General features: G+C 46.1%; 1 protein-coding gene across 2 annotated transcripts in view; it reads left to right on the top strand.

Moving 5' to 3' along the window:
• Positions 363 to 23,143, top strand: part of C3H1orf226 (chromosome 3 C1orf226 homolog) — a 358,341-nt gene continuing 335,560 nt past the window's right edge. For both annotated transcript variants that reach the window (XM_018046419.1, XM_018046420.1), the window contains exon 1: positions 363 to 714. In XM_018046419.1, coding sequence (XP_017901908.1) covers positions 610 to 714 — 105 coding nt within the window. In that variant the 5' untranslated portion in view covers positions 363 to 609. The remainder of the gene's footprint in view (positions 715 to 23,143) is intronic.

A 23,143-nucleotide genomic window follows, 5' to 3' on the forward strand; every position in this document is an offset into this window, starting at 1 on the left:
TCCAGCCCGGGGACGCGGGCAGAGCCGGGCGCCACGCTCCCGGGGACTTTCACCTGCTCCGCGGGCAGCGCGGGGGCGGGCCGGGCGGCGGGCGGAGCCTGGGCGCCCTGCGGGAGGAGCCGGCCCGGGCCCGCCCCGCAGGAGGAGTCGCTCGCCGGCGGCTGATCCGGCGTCTCCGTGACAGGCACCCAGCTCCGCCGCCGCCGCCGCCGCCTTTTCTTCCTCGTCCCGGGCTGTCCGCGCCTCTGTTCCCGGGCCAGCGCCGCGCCCAGTCCCAGCGCGGGCCGCGCGCCCACCGCTCCCCTCCCCCGGCCTGGGCGCCGCGCTGCCCGCTCCCACCGCCGCCCCCGCCGCCTTCCTCGCCGGCAGGAATTGCGCGGCCACAGCGCCGCTCGCGTCGCCCGCATCCGTGCCGCCCGGCCCTCGGCGTCTCTCCGAGTCCCGGCTTCCACGGCCGCCGCGCGGCCGGGGCGCCTCCAACCCGGCGACCCTCCGCTTGCGCCCCCTCCGCGCGCCGCCGCCCCCCGCTCCCGCCTCCCCTCCCAGCGGTCTCGCCAGCTCCTTCCTGCCTCCACCGCCTCTGGAGGAGCCGGTCCACCGCGGGTCACCATGCCCAGCAAAACCAAGTACAACCTTGTGGACGATGGTCACGACCTGCGGATCCCCTTGCACAACGAGGACGCCTTCCAGCACGGCATCTGCTTCGAGGCCAAGGTGAGGGGCCCCGGGGAAGGGACTGTCCCGGAGGGGGCATGTCTGAGCGGATGGGATGCGCAGCCATCCCGGACGCAGAGCTGGTGGTGGGTTAGGCTGATTTGGGGGCCTTTCTGTTAGGGAGAATGACTCCCCTTCTCTGTATAGAATTCCGCGGGTTCCTGCCCAGAACTGCTAAAGAGTAACTGCAAAGTTTGAGCGGTATTGCTTCATCCCCCTCCTCCCACCTGCAAACTGCCCCCTCCTTACCCACCCAGGACTCACTGAGTTACTTCCCTGATCCCTCCTTCTGAGAAGAAGCCAGTCGGGGAGCGTAGCCTGGACTTGGTTCTTTAGAATCGCTTTAGGGAAGCTTTGGTGTCATTTACCTGTTGGGATCCCGTGGGAGAGGTGCTTTCAGAAAGGTCTTTTATAAGGGGAATACCTGCTTCCTGATTGAAGAAAATAATACAGGGGTGGGTTTGTTTTTAGATTCCTGGTAACCCCAGCCAGGTGTCAGAGTCACTTCCTAAATGCCTTATTAGCCACGACTCCTTTGCAAGTGCCAGTCATTGAAGGGGGAGGTGTGGTGAAAGCTGCCCGGTTGCTAGTTTTGTGGCGTAATGTGAAGTTTCAGCATCTAGTAGGGGACTGCTGCTGAAGTATTTATCGGTGAGGGCGGGGGGAGGCGGGGCGCGGCAACAGGAATTTTCAGCTCGGAGCCCCAGGTCCGTCCTTGGGGGAGGGGGTGGGGCGGAAGCCTCTGAGCTGCACCATCAGGTGTGAATAAGGCTGGCCCCCTGTCATGCGCTTCCCAGAGTGAGGAGTTCTGGTTTCTGAGATTGCAGCCGGGGTTCCTGCCCATCACAAGGGAGGAGTGCTTCTGCTCTTCCTTCGTGCTTCTTGACGCCCTCCCCTCAAGACTCAAGGGTGCTCAGCACCTACTGTGTGCCTGTCACTGACAAGTGACGGAAAATACCACCCCTCCTAGTCGGTTGTGTCTTGCTGGTTTTGGAAAGGTAATGCGTTCGACATGGAGGCAGTTTTACTCTCTGTCCCCTTTTTCTCCTTCATGACTTTATAGGTAAGGTGTTAAGCATCTCAGGCAAGGATCACTCCATCAGGTGGCTATTTCCTTCAATTCATGAGACATCTTTTTGAGGGTCTGATGTGAGTCCAGTGCACAGTTATCTCTCAGTTTTGTTTTTTTTTTTCCTTCTCCTGGTGATGTTAAATCTTACCTTTTCTCCCGTTTCCTAAATAACCTTCCCCCAACCATATTTGCTAGAGCTAGGAGGACACCCCCTGTTCCCCTAGACATCAAGCCCTGCAGTGGAATGCAGAACTGAATTACTGGGTATGGCTGGGACCAGAGTGGGGCTGTAGCCAAGATCTTATCTTGCTTCTCTCAGAATAGATCTGGTTGGTTTGATACCAGATCAGATGGGTTAAATTTTGTCCGGGCCTGTTGCTTTGGTGATCAGGTTTTTAAATTTTAAGGTATGAGTTTTCATCACATCATGACCTAATTTTCTCGGACATGCATGAACTAGGCAGTTGGCTTTGGTCTTGTTTGGTTCACCATTACTCTGCTTTGCAAGGCTGGGCGGCAGAAGAGAGATCAGGATTAAAGTGTTTTTAACCTTTTGATTCTTTTCTCACAGTCTCTGCTAGTTTGGTCCTAGCGAGGACTCAACCTAGCATGCATAAGAATCACCAGGTGAGGTTGTTGACAACTCTGATTGTTGCCATCCCCAATTCTAATCTGCTACATCTAGGGAGAGAGCAGGACTGTGCCCCTCTAAGGAGCATTCCAGGAGCTTTAATGCAGGTGATTGGGACCAACATTGGAGAAACACTGGTGGTGCGGTTCCTATGGTAACTTCCCTGGATTCATACACAGTGGTGCTTGATAAGAGGAGGGGGAACCACAGTTGGTCCCTGCTGTGTTCCCATTACAGATTTGGGGTGCGGCACACCAAGGGTTCTGCTTTGAGAATGGTGAAGTGGGGAAGAAAGGGCAGGGCTGACTTTGAGAACTGGGTCCTAACTCCCAGCTGTTTGTAATCGATGCTGGACACCAGTACATTCAAATCATGTTAGCTGAGACCTGAGCAGAGGTGGAAGTAGACGCTTTTCTTCCTGAGAGCATCTGGCAAGTGCCTCGTCTGGCTGGTTTTCACATCCCTCCTGAGCAGTGTCCATGGAAGTGCACGAGCACTGGGATTTCAGGGTTAAATGCACGCCACACTCTTTCCTTGTTTTGGAAAAGCATCGGCTATAAAATGTAAATGTATCCATGCTGCCTTGTCAAGTACCCTTGGAAAATGAGCCCAGATCTTTGCCTCCCAAGGGCTGGCAGTTTTTCAGGATCAACACTGGATGGAGTGACTTTTTGGATGGATGCATTCATTTTCAGGGTGCTGCAGAGATTGAAAGGTTATGGCTAGGAACTGAAAGGCATCTGGGCGTCAGAGGCTCTGTGCACTTAAAAACCACACCATGCATTTAATTATCGAGCGGAATCCTAGAGGTGTTTCATGTGTTTCATGCAGTACTTCATGTGAGTCTCACTGTTTCCCTGGAGGTCTGTGTAGGTGCATCTCCTTATATCTTATCAACGAGGAAATGTTGCCTGCTTTAGCTGTGTGTATGGCAGAGCTATGGTTTAAACCTGGGAGCTTTGACTGTGGACTCTCAAATCCAATGCTCATTCATTTACTAATTTTTATGGAATGTTCACTCTATGCTGGGCAGTTGGTCTGATTCACGGTTCACCGGTGGGGCATCCTTAGCTTGCTGGCCTCTCTGACCAGCGAATTTTTAGTGCTGGGCTCTTTCCAGATATAATCCTGGGCTGGGAACTGCTCTTAAGGGATACTGCTCTCTGTGTCAGAAAGGGCACGTGGCTCACTTACCATTGCTGATGGGTGGGTGGTGGAAGTCCTTCTAGGCTTGAAAGCCTGTGTGGCTCCTTTCTGTCTGCCCCCCTTTTTCCCTCTCTCAGTATACCTTCCTGGTGGCCAGTGCCATCAACTGACTGTCTCTGCTTGCTGGGTGCGAAGAAGACCTCTGATGATAATGGTGCAAAGAATAAGAGTATTAATAGCAGAGATATGCTTTACATTTGTAGGTTGATTTTTGATTTTCATGGGACTTTCACACACAAAAATTTTCCTTACGTGGCAGGGGGAATATTAGAGTTGTTTCCATTTTTCAAATGAAAAAAATGGAAATCAGATTAAGTTGTCCAGGGTCACAGAACTGATGAGAGGATAATGATAGCTGATATTTAGTGAGTGCTTAATATGGACCATGTATTGTTTTAGGTGCTGCCTCACTTAAGTCTCACGTTGCGGCACTTTTGAGTCCCAGTGCGTGGTTCTTTCACCTCACCCTGGAGTAGTAGCTGCCTCTGTATTCCTGGCTCTCATCGCCTAGTGCACTCACTGATCTGGGTGTGTATGGCACAGCCTATCAGAAATAGAAAGCACCTTAGCTCACTCCTACAACTTCCTCATTTTACAGATGAGGAAATTGAGGTCCAGAGGGGAAGTTGTTGACCCAAGGACCCGTAGCAAGGTAAGAACAGAACCAGGGCTCATTCCTAGTTTCCTGGCTTCAAGTTGGTTTCAGTTATCTGTTGCTGTGTAACAAGCTATCTCAAAACTCAGTGGCTTAAGACAAGGTCTGTTTAACCTGCTTATGATTCATGAGCCAGGAATTCAGTCAGGGCTTTGCCGGGCTGTTCTTCTGTTCACCGTGGTGCGGACTGGATCATTCACTTGGCTTCATTCTGCAATGGCAGGGCTTGTCCTAGAAGGCGCCACTTCATGGCCGTGCCTTGGTGGTCCTCCGTGTGGTGGTTCTCTCCATTGGGTAGCTTGGATTTCCTCATAGCGTGGTGGCCCTTTGATCTGGCAGCTGGCTTTCAACAGGGAATGTTTCAAGCAGGGAAGGTGGAAGCTCTTAAGGCCTGGCCTCCGAGGTACACAGAATCACTTCTGCATTCTGTTGGTCAGATCAGGCCATAGCCAGGCTTAGATTCAAGAGGAGGAGGAGGAGACTTCACTTCTTGGTGGAGACCATGGTCACTGTGCAAGAGTGCACGTGGGGTGAGATAATTCTGAAGCCACCTTGGGGTCACGGTCAACCATAAAATTTTGTGTTCTCTCCCTTCTTCGTATGCCTTCTCCAATGATGAGTGTTCTTTGAGGACCTTGTCTCATGCGTCTGTGTATAACTCCTTCCCCCAACATCAGGTACATATATATATAGCCAACAGTAGCAAATTATTAAGTGGAAGAAATGACCAATTATAAAAATTCTAAAAGCTGTAAATACGTTGTCTTATTGCTGAGCGATGTTGGGGCTTTGTGAGTTCTTGGTCAAATCTGAACTGAATTCTCTAGTCATTATTTCCCCCTTTGCTAAATGGCTTGACTGGCTGATGATGTGGTTGTGGATTTTAAAGATTCCAATAACCCCACACCACAGGTTTCCTGTGGATGAATCTTAAACACACTGTCTTGAGGCTTCCAGGTTAGGATTGTTACATACATTGATTCACCATAAATGGGGTACTCTAACTCAAACCTAACCTAACAGCTTCATAAGAAGCTGTGATTTTGGTTCTGTGATCAGAGCCAACACTGATATGTTCTGGGTGTGTGCTCCCCACAGCCTCTCCACCCTTGCCCCCATAGCCTGCACGAGTCCTGCCTTCAGGATTGTGGACAAGTACAGATTCAGATAGATGCCCTCATCTGAAGTCTATCTCATTCTATCTAATGTGTATTCGCTGATGTCATCATTGAAGTGCAGGTTATTTCACCTTAGTAGGTATTTGTCCAGATGCTTTAAAATCCATTGTTACCTTCTGCCTGGACCAGATGCGTCTTTGGGGGATGATGAGTCTCAAAGATACGGTACTGCTTAGAAACGGTACCTGTTTTTATTCACCCTGATTTTGCTCTCAGGCGTCCCAGGGTGTTACTCCACACACAGCTGGTGTTTTAGAACTTAATGAGCAAATCTATTTCTATCCTATCAGTACATCCCATGATGCTGCCACATCTCCTTTGCCCAGAAGGTTCCCATTAGTCCATTTAGTGGTCAAGATTACACTGTCCGTGTCATGCGCCCTTTGCCAGTCACCCATATCCAAGACCCTAATCAGACTGGCTGTTTATTATGGTTCACTCATAATGTGCTGCTTCCAGAACCCAGATCTTCAGAAGGCTTTCTTTGATCATTGTTGCCTGCCTCCTCTCCCTCATTGCGTTGAGGCTGCCCTTAGCTCCTCAGGGCCCTCCTGCTGTTCTGCTCTCCCAGCAGCCTGGGGCCCTGCCCACCATGCTTCCTCCCCTCTCATTTTCCTGCTTGACACTATGGGCTGGGTCTCTGCTACTTTTTTCCCCCGTTTTTGGAAAAAGAACTTCATTCTTTTCTCCACTCCCCTTTTCCTGATAGCTTTCTTGAGATACAATTCACATACCATACCATTTGCTGATTAAATATACCATTAAGTAGCTTTTAATATGTTCATATCACCTCAAAAAGGAACTCTGTGCCCTTTAGCTAGCATCCTCTTGTTTCCCCATTCACCTCAGCCCTAAGCGATGACTAATCTACTTTCTGTCTCTAGACTTGGCTATTCTGGACATATTATATAAATGGAGTCATGGAGTGTGTGGGTTTTTTGTGATTGGCTTCTTTTATTATACATAATATTTTCAGGATTCATGCATATTGTAGCATGTATCAGGACTCCATTCCTTTTTATGGTCAAATAACATTCCATCATATGGATATATCACATTTTATCCATTTATCAGTTGATGAACATTTAGGTTGTTTGTATTTCAACTATTATGAATAATGCTGCTGTAAACATTTTGAGTACAAGTTTTGTGTGATACATGCTTAAATTTCTCATGGGTAGATAGGCAAGAGTGAAATTGCTGGACTGTATGGTAACTGTGTTTAACCATTATGGGACTCCCACAGTATTTTCCAGTGTTCAGTTCAGTTGCTCTGTCGTGTCCAACTTTTTGTGACGGCATGGATGGTAGCACACCAGGCTTCCCTGTCCTTACCAACTCCCGGACCTTGCTCAAACTCATATGCATGGAGTCGGTGATGCCATCCAACCGTCTTATCCCCTGTCATTTCCTTCTGCTCCTGACTTCAATCTTTCCCAGTATCATGGTCTTTTCAAATGAGTCAGTTCCTCACATCAGGTGGCCAAAGTATTGGCGCTTCAGCATCAGTCCTTCCATTGAATATTCAGGACTGACTTCCTTTAGGATGGACTGGTTGGATCTCCTTGCAGTCCAAGGGACTCTCAAGAATCTTCTCCAACACCACAGTTCTAAAGCATCAGTTCTTTGGCGCTCAGCTTTCTTTTTAGTCAAACTCTCACATCCATACATGACCACTGGAAAAACCACAGCTTTGACTAGGCAGACCTTTGTTGACAAAGTCAAGTCTCTGCTTTTTAACATACTGTCTAGGTTGGTCATAGCTTTTTTTCCAAGGAGCAAGTGTCTTTTAATTTCATGACTGCAGTCACCATCTGCAGTGGTGTTGGAGCCCCCCAAAATAAAGTCTGTCACTGTTTACACTGTTTCCCCATCTATTGCCCTGAAGTGATGGGACCAAATGCCATGATCTTAGTTTTCTGAATGTTGAATTTTAAGCCAACCTTTTCACTCTCCTCTTTCACTTTCATCAAGAAGCTCTTTAGTTCTTTGCTTTCTGCCACAAGGGTGGTATCATCTGCATATCTGAGGTTATTGGTATTTCTCCTGGCAATCTTGATTCCAGCTTGTGCTTCTTCCAGCCCAGCATTTCACATGATGTACTCTGCATATAAGTTAAATAAGCAGGGTGACAGTATATAGCCTTGACATACTCCTTTCCTGATTTGGAACCAGTCTATTGTTCCATGTCCAGTTCTAACTGTGGCTTCTTGACCTGCATACAGATTTCTAAAGAGGCAGATAAGGTGGTCTGGTATTCCCATCTCATTAAGAATTTTCCAGTTTGTTGTGATCCACACAGTCAAATGCTTTGGCATAGTCAATAAAGCAGAAGTAGATGTTTTTCTGGTGTGGCTGCAGCATTTTTCTTTTCCACAGCAATATGTTAGGATTCTGATTTCTCCACATTCTCACTGACACTTCTTTAATCCACCTTTTTGATTCTAGCCATCCTAGTAGGTATGAAGTGGTATCTCATTGTGGTTTTGATTGGTATTTCCCTGATGACTAACAATATAGAGCATCTTTTCATGGGCTTTTATTGGCTATTTGCAAATCTTTGGAGAAATGTCTGTTCAGATCTTTTGCCCATTTTTAAATTGGATTGTCTTTTTTTTTTTTTTAATTGCTGCAGGGTAAGAGTTCTTTATGTGTTCTGTATTCAAATTCATTATGTAGACTTGCAAATATTTTCACCTATTCTATGGGTGGTCTTTTTGCTTTCCTGGTATGCTTTTGAAACACAAAAGTTTTAAATTATGAAGTATAATTAATTTTTCTCCCCTCTTTCTTTTTAAGACTCATTCGCCCTCCATCTGCTGCTAGCCCACCTTTCCTTAGTCTGTTCATTACCCCATCACTCCCCACCCTAATGCTTGCAAGATTCCACCTTCCCCCTGTTGGCTCACTCCTCTGCCCAGGAGGGTGCTGTGACCTTCCCTTATGTGAAAACTCTCTTCTGTCCATCTTTTTATTCATCAGCATGTGGTCTTCTTCCTTTTATAGCTAAGCCTCATAAAGAGTGCTCTTTATGCAGTTTCTCAATATTCATTCAGTCCCTGGCCGTGTCCTTCCCGCTTCTGGCTGCCATATAGGAACTGTTCGATTGTCACCCTTCTCTGTCCTCCACCTTCTTGAGTTTTCGTCTTGAGCAGCTGTCCTTGTCTTTCTTGGGATGCCCCATTCAGCTCTGCTGGCCGGGCATAGCCCCCCTGTCTGTACTTCCTCTTTGCTGCTTGCTGTTTCTCCTCTCATTGACCTCTCCAGTGAATGCTTGATTCCATCCTTCCTCCTTACCCCTAATTATGTATGTTGGCTCCTGGGTCTCTAACTCCAGTTCAGTTTCTAGATCTTTCTTTTAGCTTCCTGCTGGCTGGCTCTACCTCACTGAACCTATTGCTAATCCCATCACTCAGTCATCTTGAATTCAAATCTCTCTGACACTTGATACTTCTTTAGATGACCCCATATCCTCTCAGGCACCAGGACTGACACTTTGGAGCAGTGCTTGAATCCTTTCGTATAACAGTGAACTCAGCTATGGATTGAGTACCTTTGGTGGCCGGGCTCTTCCCAGACGTCCCCTGCTCCCAACTTCAGGTCAGTTGCTGCATCCTTGAAGTTTCACAGTGATATCCATCCAGGCATTCTGCTTCTTCCTTCTCATTTCTGGCTGGTTCAAATGGACACCACCTCTCACCATACCGTTTCAATTACTTTCTGGAGACCTCTACTTTATCCTGTAAACTTTTGCTCTGTTAATTATTCTGAAATACGACTGTGATATCCTTCTACTCAAAACACTAAAAGTTTCTAAGCCAACCATATTGGGTCAAAAATTCTCAGCCTGATATTCAGGGCTCTCTGGTTTTAATCCCTCGTACCTACCATTCCCTCAACCTTTCCTGTGATTCCCCATCTGTATCTCAGGCCCAGCCCACTGTCACTCTGTGAAGTGGATGTTAGTAGTTCCTTCTATGTGGCAGGAACTGACTAAACCCTGTTATGCGTTATAGCTGCTTGCCCTCATCTGATTTCACCCCCCGAGTCATCATCATTAGGGTCCCTGCTACTCTGCCCCCTCCTGTCTTCTGCATTGCTGACTGCAGTGCCTTGTGTATAGAAAAAAATGTATTTTGAATCAATGAATATAATTTCTAAGGTGGTCTCTACAAGGACTGCCAGGACCCTGCTGTATTACCCAAGGGCTGGGGATGCCTCAGCTGGCTCCGGTCTCCTCTGGCTTTTTTTTTTTTCTTGTTTTAGGCCTGTAACTCTCAGGCCTCAGTGAAACTAGTCCCTGATCCCAGGAGGTATCCCCCATCCCCACCTGACAAAATGCCACTGCCTTCCAAAGAAACTGCCATGTAAACATTTTCCCTGACGTAAATGAAATTCCAGTGACGTACATGCAGCAGACTTAGAATCTTTGATTGTAGAACATGTGGCCAGTTTTAGGAGTAGATGATTGTCATTTATCAGTAAAAAATATTTTCAACCTGTTATGTTGTTATTAATGATTTGATACCTTTTCCCCTAGTTCTTTCTTTTTTATTTTATAGTTTTTATAACATGAATTTGATTGACAGCATAGTGTAAATGGATTCAGGAGCCAAATTGTGTTTGGGTTCAAATCCTGGCTCTGTCCCTCACTTGCTGTGTGAACTTGAGTTGGTTAACATTTCTCCTTTAGCATCTGCATCTGTAAAAAGAGGATACAAATGTCACATGCCTCATAGGGTTAATGAGAGGAAAAAATGAGTTATGTATGCAAATACCCAGGATAGTGCCTGGCAATGAGTGGGTCGCTATTTTTATTATTGCTGTTTAGTCCTGCAGATTGCAATTTAAATTTCATCTGTGCATGGTTTAATGTAAAAATTGTCATATACTCCGTTTTATTCTCTAATGAATCAAAGGCCTAGTAGTGTATTATCTTCATTGTACATGTCTGCTTAAAAAAATCTAGCTATTATTCTTCATTCCTAAAGTTGCAAATCAGACAGTGCGACTGCTTTGTGGACTTAAAATAGCTGTCAGCCTCTTCGGGAAGCAATAAGGACGGGTTAACTGGCTTCTGGTACATGCCCCCATCACATTTTTTCCAGCCTTTTAATCCTCATTCAGATTAAAAATCACAGACTCTTAAGTACAGTATGTTGTCTGTCTTCATGGTCTTTCTCTAAATTTCTTGGATAAATAGTTCTTTAAGCAGAGGTAATCTAAGCAGGAGGAATCTTGCATCATGGGATTAATTAATACCTTGTGATGCTTACAATTCCCTTTCCAATTGTTATATTCAGCATCATGTTTCCTTTTAAGTACTGGAGCAGCTGGCTTTAAAAGTTACTTAAAATGGCACTTCCAGCAAGTTCTGTGCCCAGAGTGTTGGAACGCTTTTGTACTCCTAGTCCCCTATCCCTTGTGTGAAACTAAATTGGTTTTCTGCAACACTTCAGTGAGACTTGTGTGATTATACTCTTATGGGTCCATCTATGGAACTGAGGACAGTGGCTACTACTGTCATTTATTTTTTTAAGTTTTTTAAAAAAAATTTATGTGTTTTAATTGTTGGCTGTGCTGGGTCTTTGTTGCTACGCTCAGGCTTTCTCTAGTTGCAGCAGTCGGGGGCTACTCTCTAGCTGTGGTGCGCTGCTTTCTCCTCGCCGTGGTTTCTTGTTAAGGTGCTTTCTCTTGTTGCAGAGCATGGACTCGAGGGCATGCAGGCTTCAGTGGTTGCAGCATATGGGCTTAGCTGCCCAGAGACATGTGGGATCTTTCCAACCAGGATTGAACTCGTGTCCCCCACATTGGCAGGTGGGTTCTTAACCACTAGACCATGAGGGAAGTCCCCTCTCTGCCTATTCTTGAAGCTGCAGTGCTTTCCAGAACTGTTGAAATGATCAGCTTGAGAGTTGAATGCAACCTGGGACTCCTAGCAAGGGGTGGCTGAGAAGAGGGTACTTTCCCAGTGCTCCCTGTACTCAGAACATTCTGAACTCCATTAGCCTGTATTTGAGCACATTAGAATACTGTTGGCATGCTTGCAGAACCATCGCATGTACCATGTTCTGAGAGGTTCTTCCCTGCTGGTGTACATTGCTTATGTCTTGATCTAGACTATAAGCTCCTTAAGGACCAAAGGGACTCCTCACATACCTGCCTCATGCAGTCCACATCACAGAAGGTGAATAATAATCACTGTTATTTACAAAGCACTGACTATATTCTAGGCACTGTGCCAAGTTCTTTCTAGGAAATGGTTAGTCTTCCGCAACAACCTAGTGAGGTAAAATCTCTCATCATTTGAATTTTACTCATGGGGAAGCCAAGGCATAGAGAGGCAGAGAAACTTGCTCATGGTCCACATTTAGTAATAAAAAAAATTCCTGAGTCAAACCCCAGCAGTCTCGCACTATTAAGTTCTGTGCTGAGTATATTTGAGAATGCTAAGAACTAATGTTTGCCCAGTACTCACCACTTTCAATTCGTGGTTCTCAGAATTTTACGTATGCAAAACTAGTTTAATCTTTACAGTGGCTCCCTGAGGGTAGGTATTCTTGGTTCCATATTTTCAGATGAGGAAGCTGAGACCATCCTTCTAGGTTGGATTGAATGGGCAAATGGTCTATTAAAGGCGGTGGTCTCAGCCCCTCTCATTGAGGTTAAGCCTGTAACCAGGGGCGGTCACTTGCTGTATGCCAGTGGGCAACAGGCCACCTCTGCTGGGCCCCTCTGGTGGGCCATGATGATGGTCTCTAGATACGGAAACAAGGTATCAGTGAGTAAGTAGAAGGGCAGGAGAAGGGCTTTGGGAGGCCCTTCCTTCCTGGAGAGTTATTCTTCGCTGAGGTTTTGCCTATGCACTTCCTGTGTGACGGTGGCCATCCACTCCCCCACTGCATCTTTGCCTTCTGTCAACTTCCACGCCCTCTTCCTTGCCTTTTTCAGCTCTTTTTCTGAGGACCAGTTCTCTCCACACCACTTGGAGCCTCCAGGGTCCTTCCAGGAAAGTATAAATGCCAGAAAACACTTCCAGCCCAGGAGATGTTGCCTTTTGGTTAGAAATCTTAGCCCACAGTACACAATGGAAAAGCTCTTTGGATGTGTTCTTTTTTTCTGTACTATAACCTCTTCCCTTTTTGTTGTGGTCTCTTTGGATGGGAAGAGGTGCTCATGTGGAAGCTCTTTTTCTGCTGCCAAGAAGAAGATTAATGTCTCCCATGGGCCAAGTGATGGCTAGTATTTAATCTCGCTCCCGTGCTATTTCCCATAAACACGTATAACCGGTACTGTAATTACATTTTCTCTTGTGTTGTTGGAAGAGGGTGTTTGCTATGACCAGTGCATTTTCTTGGCAAAACTCTATTAGTCTTTGCCCTGCTTCATGCTGCATTCCAAGGCCAAATTTGCCTGTTACTCCAGGTGTTTCTTGACTTCCTACTTTTGCATTCCAGTCCCCTATAATGAAAAGGACATCTCTTTTGGGTGTTAGTTCTAAAAGGTCTTGTAGGTCTTCATAAAACCATTCAACTTCAGCTTCTTCAGCGTTACTGGTTGGGTAACTTGGATAACTGTGATATTGAATGGTTTGCCTTGGAGATGAACAGAGATCATTCTGTCGTTTTTGAGATTGCATCCAAGTACTGCATTTTGGACTCTTTTGTTGACCATGATGGCTACTCCATTTCTTCTGAGGGATTCCTGCCCGCAATAGTAGATATAATGGTCATCTGAGTTAAATTCACCCATGCCAGTCCATTTTAGTTCGCTGATTCCTAGAATGTCGACGTTCACCCTTGCCATCTCTTGTTTGACCACTTCCAATTTGCCTTGATTCATGGACCTGACATTCCAGGTTCCTATGCAGTATTGCTCTTTACAGCATCGGATCTTGCTTTTATCACCAGTCCCATCCACAACTGGGTGTTGTTTTTGCTTTGGCTCCATCCCTTCATTCTTTCTGGAGTTATTTCTCCACTGATCTCCAGTAGCATATTGGGCACCTAATGACCTGGGGAGTTCCTCTTTTGGTATCCTATCATTTTGCCTTTTCATACTGTTCATGGGGTTCTCAAGGCAAGAATACTGAAGTGGCTTGCCATTCCCTTCTCCAGTGGACCATGCTCTGTCAGGAAAAGGAGTACGTCAAGGCTGTATATTGTCACCCTGCTTATTTAACTTATGTGCAGAGTACATCATGAGAAACGCTGGACTGGAAGAAACACAAGCTGGAATCAAGATTGCCGGGAGAAATATCAATAACCTCAGATTTGCAGATGACATCACCCTTATGGCAGAAAGTGAAGAGGAGCTAAAAAGCCTCTTGATGAAAGTGAAAGAGGAGAGCAAAAAAGTTGGCTTAAAGCTCAACATTCAGAAAATGAAGATCATGGCATCCGCTCCCATCTCTTTATGGGAAATAGATGGGGAAACAGTGGAAACAGTGTCAGACTATTTTTTTGCGCTCCAAAATCACTGCAGATGGTGACTGCAGCCATGAAATTAAAAGATGCTTACACCTTGGAAGAAAAGTTATGACCAACCTAGATAGTATATTCAAAAGCAGAGACATTACTTTGCCGACTAAGGTCCATCTAGTCAAGGCTATGATTTTTCCTGTGGTCATGTATGGATGTGAGAGTTGGACTGTGAAGAAGGCTGAGCGCCGAAGAATTGATGCTTTTGAAGTGTGGTGTTGGAGAAGACTCTTGAGAGTCCCTTGGACTGCAAGGAGATCCAACCAGTCCATTCTGAAGGAGATCAACCCTGGGATTTCTTTGGAAGGAATGATGCTAAAGCTGAAACTCCCGTACTTTGGCCACCTCATGCAAAGAGTTGACTCATTGGAAAAGACTCTGATGCTGGGAGGGATTAGGGGCAGGAGGAGAAGGGGTGACCAAGGATGAGATGGCTGGATGGCATCACGGACTCGATGGATATGAGTCTGAGTGAATTCCGGGAGTTGGTGATGGACAGGGAGGCCTGGTGTGCTGCGATTCATGGGGTCATGAAGAGTCGGACACGACTGAGCGACTGAACCGAACTGAACTGAATTACATTTTCAAACTGTTCCTCAATATGTGTGGATTTTTTCTCTTAAATTTGGCTGTCCAGGTTAAACACACTATATCCTGGGCAAGCATATCCAAAGTGTGATTGAAACTCTTTTTAAAGTATAATTGAAACTTTACCTCTTGCTTCAAGGTCACTTTAATTTTGCTGTTTCCTCTTTCAGGTTGGGAATTTTGCAGCCTCCTGAAATGAGAATCACCTGCAAATTGCTTTGATTAGTTAAGTCTTTGGATCTATTGGAATTACATGAAATCGGATTAAAATGCTATTGCCCCGTCTTGGAGTAGCTGAGGGCCCAGATCTCGTTGCCTTTATCACCTTTGTCCAGGTGATTCTGATGGATACCTTAGTTTGAGAACCATCAAGTTGGAGCACTGATTCTCAAACTTGGCTGCTCATTGGAATCGTTAGGGAGTTAAAACATAATTACTGATGGCTGGAAACTCTCAGCAGTTTTAATTCAATTAGTATGGGGTGTAGCGTGGGTGCTGCAATTTTTATGTCTTCTGTTTCTTTGCTGAAATATTTTTTTCCACTTGTTTCAAACATATTCATAATTGCTTGTTGAAGCATTTTTATGAAGACCAATTTAAAGTCCTTGTCAGGTAGTTCTAATATATCTGTCATCTTGATGCTGGCATCTTTTGATGGTCTTTTCCCATTCATGTTGAGCTTTTTCTGGTTCCTGGAATTATTGTTGTTGCTTAGTCACTAAGTCATGCCCGACTCTTTTGCCACCCCGTGGATTGCAGTCCGCCAGTCCCCTCTGTCTGTGGGATTTTCCAGGCACGGATTCTGGAGTGGGTTGCATTTCTGTGTTCTTGGCATTTCTGGGTCCCTGGCTTCTCCAGCAACAGGTCTGAGATGTGAGGCAGAAAGAACCCAGGGAACCCAACTGTCACGTGGTTCATGGCTGCTGAGGTCCCTGGGATCTTCCTGACTTAGGGATCAAACCCACATTTTCTGCCGGGCAGGTGGATTCTTTACCACTGAGCCTCCTCGGCAAGCCCAGTTCCTCGAATGATGATTGTCTTGCTGATCCTGCCAACTACTCCGGTTGTCTTGCTGTTCCTCGCTGTGCGCACCGTTCACTGAATCCGTGGTAGGCAAGGCATGAGTGGGGAAGCTGGAAGAGAACTCGAGGTGTAGGAACTGCAAATGAGTTTATCCTCTCTGGGCTGGCACAGCAGTAGACACGCTGTATTCTCTTGTGGTTGACCCAGTGGATGCAGCCATAATATAGCCATAAAAGAGCCACAAGGGCTTTTTCAGGTGGAGCTTATATATCCTTAAAGAACAAAAGCCTGTGGCCAAGCGAGTACCTCGTGGTGTGCATGCGCAGTTCTCTTAAATGCTCTCAGCTGTTGCGTAATCATTATTTATGAAACCTGGGGCGAGAGAGCCTGACCACCGCCATCTTGGCTAATTTGCTCTTTCCCTACTGTGATGGTCAAAAATCATTATTCTTGATCGAAACCTGGGTGGTGGGGCTTTTCTGGTGGTACAGTGGGCGTGAAGCCACCTGCCAATGCAGGAGACACGGGTTTGATCCGTGGTCTGGGAAGATTCCACACGTCGTGGAGCAGCTAAGGCCGCGTGCCACACTGCTGAGCCCCAGTGCTGTGAGTGCTGAAGCCTGTCCCCTAGGGCCCGTGTTCGCAACTAGAGAAACCCTGTGCGTAGCAACAAAGACCCAGCGCAACCAGAAAATAAAATAATAAATACTTAAAAACCAGAAACCTGGATGGTTTGGGTCTTATGTTATGACTTTCTGGATCTTAGTTGAATCTGTTTTGGCAAGACGCCTCTGCCGGTGGGCTGATGAGGGGAGGGGAGTGCTGCCTCCTTGCTCTTGGGTGGCGTGGAGGACTAGATCATTCATTGGCCAGCTGCTGCCACTCTGCGATGGGGCCAGAGTGCCACCTTACGGTTGCTCACGTGGTCTCCCCTGGTGCTCTGCCCGTGACCCTAGCTGGTGGTGAAAGTTCTGACTCTTCAGTGGGACTCCTCTGAAGCCTCAGCAAGGAGAGGAGGCAGCCTTGGCACCTGTGGGTCACTTCCTAGCACCCCAGCTTCCCTTTCAGCGTTCTCTGAGGCATTTCATATGAGGCTGCCTTTGTTTCCTGGTCCTTTGGCCAGGGAAAGAGGGTTTCTCTTGGGATCTTTTTGGTTTTTGATCTGTGCTCCTTGGCATTTCTGGGTCCCTGGCTTCTCCAGCAGCAGGTCTGGGAGGCATGAGGCAAAAAGAACCCAGAGGACTCAACCGTCATGTGGTTCTTGAGTCTGAGGTCCCTGGCTGCTCTGCCTTCTCTTCATCTCTCAGAGTTGTCTTGTACTTGTTTGATCTATAATGCCGGGAGTTTTGGTGGTTGATTGCAGAAGGAATAGGGAAAAGTATGTCCATCTTTCTGGAAATGGGAGTTCTGTACGCTGGGAGTTTTGGAAGCTCCCCAGTTGATTCTATCAACTCCAGTCAAACTGGAGAATCTCAGTGTCCGCGTGCTGCAACAGGCCAAGGTAGTTTTGGTGGGAAGACTGAAAGGACCTGGCGGCTTTGCTAAGTGGAGGTCTTTATGAGTCACTGTGTGCTCCCTTGTGAATTCTTATCACTGACCTTCATTTTATTCCCTTAGATTTATTGAGTTTTTTCCCCTATATAGTCTTTTCTGAATCTAACTTGTATTCTTTGATGTGTTCCTACATTTCTAAATGCAGAGGTAGGAGTAAATCCAATCACATAGGAAGTGTTTATAATGCTTGTACTGTGTTTGGTGTTGAAGGTCAGAGAGATGAAGCGAGATGGTGACTTGAAGGAAGTGAGCCAGCCCGGCTGGGGAGGGACAGAAAGACAGGCACAGTGGTGGTGGTGTGTACTGAGCATATACTATGTGCTGGGCATTCTGCCAGGTGTTCTAGAAACTTTCTCATTTAATCCTCCCATCTGTGCTGCATGGTGCCATGCTCTCCCTTTCATCATTGTAGTTTCAAAGACTCAGTATTAAGTGACTTTTTCAAGGTCATTCCCTATCCAATTTTGGGACAGAATTGGACCAAGGCTTTGCAGGAATGAGGCTTTGCTTTTTCCGCACAGAGATGTTCTGCTGAGCTTTGTTCATGAGCTTGTTCATGGGGGTACTGCTCTGATGGGGTAGAGCTCATCCATTTATATTCGTCCCTGAAACCCAGGACAGTTTTTAGAAGCAGCTGTTGTTGGTAGCTTAGTCTGTGACTTTGGAAGGGGTCTTGCAGGAGCATGAGATGATACATCTTAAGATTTAGAAATATCCCTGTAGCAGTTTTGTGGAGAGTGGGTTGGAGGGGCCTGGAGAGACTGTTCAGGAAGCTCATCCTGTATTTCAGGTGAGAGATGCTAGTGGCTGGAATGAGGGCCCGTGTTCTATTCCAGAAGTTGCCAAGAGGTATAAGGAAGGCATCTCTTAGTTTGGAATGATTATGTGTATAAATAAAGTGAATGGGTAGCTTTAGGTAAGTGAAGAGGAGAGGAAGGATAACTCTGTGGTGTTAGTAGGGGAGAGGAGATAATAAGAAAATAATAGAAGTAGGAAGACCCTTACATAGCCCAGGAAGCTTTAAATACCAGGCTCGAGATATGTGGCTTCATCTTGTAAATGAAAGTGTTAGTTGCTCAGTCGTCTCTGACTCTTTGCAACCCCATGGAGGAACAGAGAAGCTCACCAGGTTCCTCTGTCCATGGAATTCTCCAGGCAAGAATTCTGCAGTGGGTAACCTTTCCCAGCTCTAGGGATCTTCCTGACACAGGGATCGAACCCAGGTCTCCTGCATTGCAGGCATATTCTTTACCATCTGAGCCACCAGGGAAGCCCATTTTGTAGGGAACAAAAATGTGTGCCTCTCAGAGATGTACACACATATGTATATATAATGTATACGCACACACACATACGTACACATGTACACACACGGGCTTCCACCCCCCCCCCCCCACTGGCTTCACTCACACACACACGGGCTACACACACACATTTCCCCAGTGGCTCAGCAGTAAAGAATTTGCCTGGAGTGTAGGACAAGTGGGTTTGATCCCTGATCGGGAAGATCCCCTGGAGGAGGACATGGCAACCCACTCCAGTATTCTTGCCTGGAAAATCCCATCGACAGAGGAGCGTGGTGGGCTACAGTCCATAGGTTGCAAAGAGTCTAACACAACTGAGCAACTTAGCATGCACACACATATTTACATACACACATATGTATATGTGTGCACATGCAGAATTATGTATTAGGAAGAGGAAATGGATAAGAGTTGTAAAAACAGAAAAGAGTGCTGAGGACATCTCCACATGTGAGGACTTGAACGTGGACGATCATGGCAGGCATGGAAATGGAAGGGTAGGTGTAAGAGAAATTGTACAGAGAAAGGCTTAGTACAGCAACATATATTGTGTTCTTAGGGCCAGGCTTTATTTGGGAAGGAGAATCAGAAGTAGAAAAGATACAAAGTTAAATAGTCTTCACTTCCAAGGAACTTACTCTGGGTTATTTCAAGTCACAAGACAGAGCTTTAAACTCCATCCACTGGGAGGACGCTCTACTATGGGAGCTGTGTGAGCTTGAAAGGTGGTTGAACTTATCTCTGTATGGGTTCCTCAACTGTTCTTTGTCGGTTGGGCCCTTAGTTACACTGTGTCCTAATATCCTGTATGGAATTCTCTTTTTAGAGCAGTCTTGATGTTATACTATCTCAGAGATTAGGAATCATTTTAGGCTGCTGAGATTTGGCAATTTAAGGTCTATTTAGTCAAAATGATGAGATTTAACTGAGTCCGAATGAACCCTTCTGAGAAATGAGAAAAGGGCTGAGTGGGATGCTAATCAAAGCTGTAAAAACATATCCCTTAGATAGTTGACAGTCTCAGCAAGTTAGGATTAGATCATTTCTTTCTCCCTTCCAGCCTCTTGTTAGAAGTTGCTGAAATACAAAAACTTCATGCAGGGATTCTGTAAGAAACTGATGACAAATCCATGATGGATTTCTGAAGCTAATTAGATTGTTTGGGATATTAGATAGCAACTCCCTTTGTGACCCTAGGCTGTCTGTTTATCCTGACTGCCTATGTTACAATGATTTGTTTTCTACCATCTCCCTCCAGCCCCAGCCCCTCTCCAGGAGGTACTCCCCCTGGCCTGTGGGACATAGAAACAAGCACCGTTTGTCTGATTCATGTTTGAATTCCCCAGGCTTAGCACAGGGCCTGACACACTATAGGTGCACTGTTGATCTTGAATGAACAAATGAATGAATGAAGCCGATGTCACTGAGTATACAGTACACCACTTTGCTCCTCACCACGTTTATCTGGTGCCTTTGCTAGGAGTGGGATCCCAAATATGGCTCTTGTCCACTGTAGTAATTCTGCTTCTCCTGCCCAGCCCAATGGTCTTCCCAATCCTGTTGGTTGTATTTTTCAAAAAACATTTTGGGGCAAGAATGCAGTATTTGGTGATGGTGCTCTGCCAGCCATTCCCTTGGCAAGATGATAAAAATGTTTATGGTGTGGGTTTCACTTTTCTTCTCCTGAGGATAATTTAACCTGTGGCCTGAAGCTGGCTTTTTTTTAGTTTTTGGTAGACCTGGGATGAAGACATGAACTCTACTCTTATCTTATGAGGCTTAGTTCATCAGATACTAATTTTTTCCTTACCTCCCAACTCTATGTTCTTTCTTATTCCTTGAATTACTATAGCACCATTTGTTTTATAATCTGATATTTGTGTACTTGTCTTACCATAGGCTCCATAAAATGTATTTTAGTTAAACTTTATATTGGGTTGGCCAAAAAGTTCATTTGGGTTTGCTGAGGAACCCAAACGAAGTTTATGGCCAACACAATCTTTTCTGTAGTACCAGCAGAGGGCCTAGCTCATAGTAGCTATTACAGTAAGCATATGTGGGGGGTTCTGTTTGTGCCCTCCAAGAGTCCACCAACCTAGACAGCATATTAAAAAGAAGAGACATTACTTTGTCAACAATGGTTCATCTAGTCAAAGCTCTGGTTTTTCCAGCAGTCACGTATGGGTGTGAGAGTTGGACTATAAAGAAAGCTGAGCGCTGAAGAATTGATGCTTTTGACCTGTGGTGTTGGAGAAGACTCTTGAGAGTCTCTTCGACTGCGTGGAGATTCAACCAGTCCATCTTAAAGGAAATCAGTCTTGAATATTCATTGGAAGGACTGATGCTGAAGCTCCAATACTTTGGCTACCTGATGCAAAGAACTGACTCATTTGAAAAGACCCTGATGCTGGGAAAGATTGAAGGTGGGAGGAGAAGGGGCCGACACAGGATGAGATGGTTGGATGGCATCGCTGACTCGATGCACATGAATTTGAGCAAGCTCTGGGAGTTGGTGATGGACAGGAAAGCCTGGCATGCTGCAGTCCATGGGGTTGCAAAGAGTTGGACACGACTGAACAACTGAACTGAACTGATGTAGGGGATGAGTGAAATTTGGCAAGAGTTCAGTTTGTTAGAGAGTGAGGCCAGTGATTGAGTCCTGTGGATGTCAAGTGCATGATGACAGTGATGCCTTTTAGGGATTCTTTATTTCCTCTTTCCAGCAGTAGCTTGAAGTTGATTTTCATTAAAAGTGTGTCTGAAGCACACACTTGAGGCTGCTGATGCACCTCTTCTAAGGGAGAAGCCTTGACGCCTTGGCTATGTCATGTGGTGGGATGTGGGCCCTCCTCTTACCTCCCCATTCCAAGTACTCGTTTCTCATAATAGTCTATTTATGCAGCAGGCAGGCCAGGATCTGCAAGACTACAAGGAGGCACGGAAGAGTTCTGCACTGGTTTTCAATGCCAGTCCTACCCTTGTTAGATCAAACAAGCTTTAAACAACTCGCTTTCATCTCTCTGTACTCCAGTCCCCTGGTTTGTAAAGTAATAATACCTTAGGTAGGCTGCAGTCCATAGGGTCTCTAAGAGTCGGACACAACTGAGCAACTTCACTTTCACGCATTGGAGAAGTCAATGGCAACCCACTCCAGTGTTCTTGCCTAGAGAATCCCAGGGACGGCGGAGCCTGGTGGGCTGCCGTCTATGGGGTCGCACAGAGTCGGACACAACTGAAGCGACTTAGCAGCAGCAGAAGCAGAAATGGAATCTTAGAAGGTCTCTGAGATCCCTTCCAACTGGAACACTCTGCAAGTCTCTTTTATTCTTCCCGTATCTTCTGTGGTCACATCCCAATGACTTAAGGCCCACCTACTGGCTGACAGATCAATTAGAGCAAACAGCCAGAACCCAGCCCGACTGCACGTGGGGCTGCACTTGCTCCCGGCTGTGGAGGTGCCCTCTCTCTCTCTCTGAGGCGTGGGAGGTGGGAACTTGTGCTTTCCTCCCCTAGCTGTTCACCAATATGTTGCACAAGTGTAACTACACGTAAGCAGAATTTATTCATTACTTGTCTTCTCTTCTCAAGTATTTACACCTTTTGCTGCTCCATGAAAAAAAGTCTTTTAAGTCTTGGTCATCAATTTTCCCTATTGCAGCTGAAGGAGAAGCATTTTGAAAAACTGCAGAATCCTGCAGGGTCACATTCTGCAGAAAGGCAAAGGAGGAAAAAGACTGAGCTATGATCTTGGATATTGTACACATTTAAGAAGAAAGAGGCCTCTGTGTGCTTCACAGGGGTCAGAGTCTTAGCCTTAAAGGGCAACCCATTTTTCAAGGGTTAACTCTTAGTCTTGCTTCCTCTGAAACCTAAACCTAGAAACAGATGCTCACTACTCCTAGGCATTCTTATTTCGTGTATCTGGGCTGGGGTTCCTCTATCACTGTAACTTTAAAAGCTCCCAGGTGATTGCAGTATGTAGCCAGGAGAACTGCTGATATAGTCACTGAACAGGGGCATTTATGGATATACTTGGGTTATGCCAGTTGACGAGCCTGGTTTATTGGGCCAGGATGCCTTTTGATGGGTTTATGGTGGAATATGTAATTGAGGGAGTGACTGGATATTCTTGTGGATACAGAAGCAGCACTCGTCTCCCTGCAGATAAGAGGGTGGGGGTTGTAGGGGCATAGATCCCCATCAGAGGGGTGGTTAGGTATCCTTAATGTCAGCAGGCCAAGAGGGTTTGCAGTGCCCTCCCACATAATGGTGATGATTTCCCTGGTGAAGCTGGAATATTCAAAGTCCATAGGTGAAAGCTCTCCCCCGCTGGTGCAAAGTATTTGGCTGGACACTGCCAGCAGTTGCCTTTCTGTTTTGGGTTCTTGTGAGTGATTGTGTCCAGGGACGATCGATGCGTTCCTCCCCTCCCCTCGATGCCTTCTCTCTTAACCTTTGTGAATACAGTCTGGTAACTGGCACCTCTTTGAGCTCTGGAGGTTGATCCTTTCTGTGTCCTCTGCGCTCCTTCCCCTTCTCTTCCGCTCTTCGCTTATTTTCCGACTCAGACTCGAATCAGCATTTCTCCAGGAAGACTTGGTGCCTTTTAATGCAAAATCTTTTCTCAGGACCACCATATAGGCACTTGGGATGCTGTTATTTATTTTATTTATTTTTTTGAGTTGGCCATTGTTTCTAGATCTTTTTCAGCAGACAGAATTGGGAAGCTATGAAGAGA

Source organism: Capra hircus, chromosome 3 (assembly GCF_001704415.2).
Source record: "Capra hircus breed San Clemente chromosome 3, ASM170441v1, whole genome shotgun sequence".
In the NCBI taxonomy this organism is placed as follows: Eukaryota; Metazoa; Chordata; class Mammalia; order Artiodactyla; family Bovidae; genus Capra; species Capra hircus.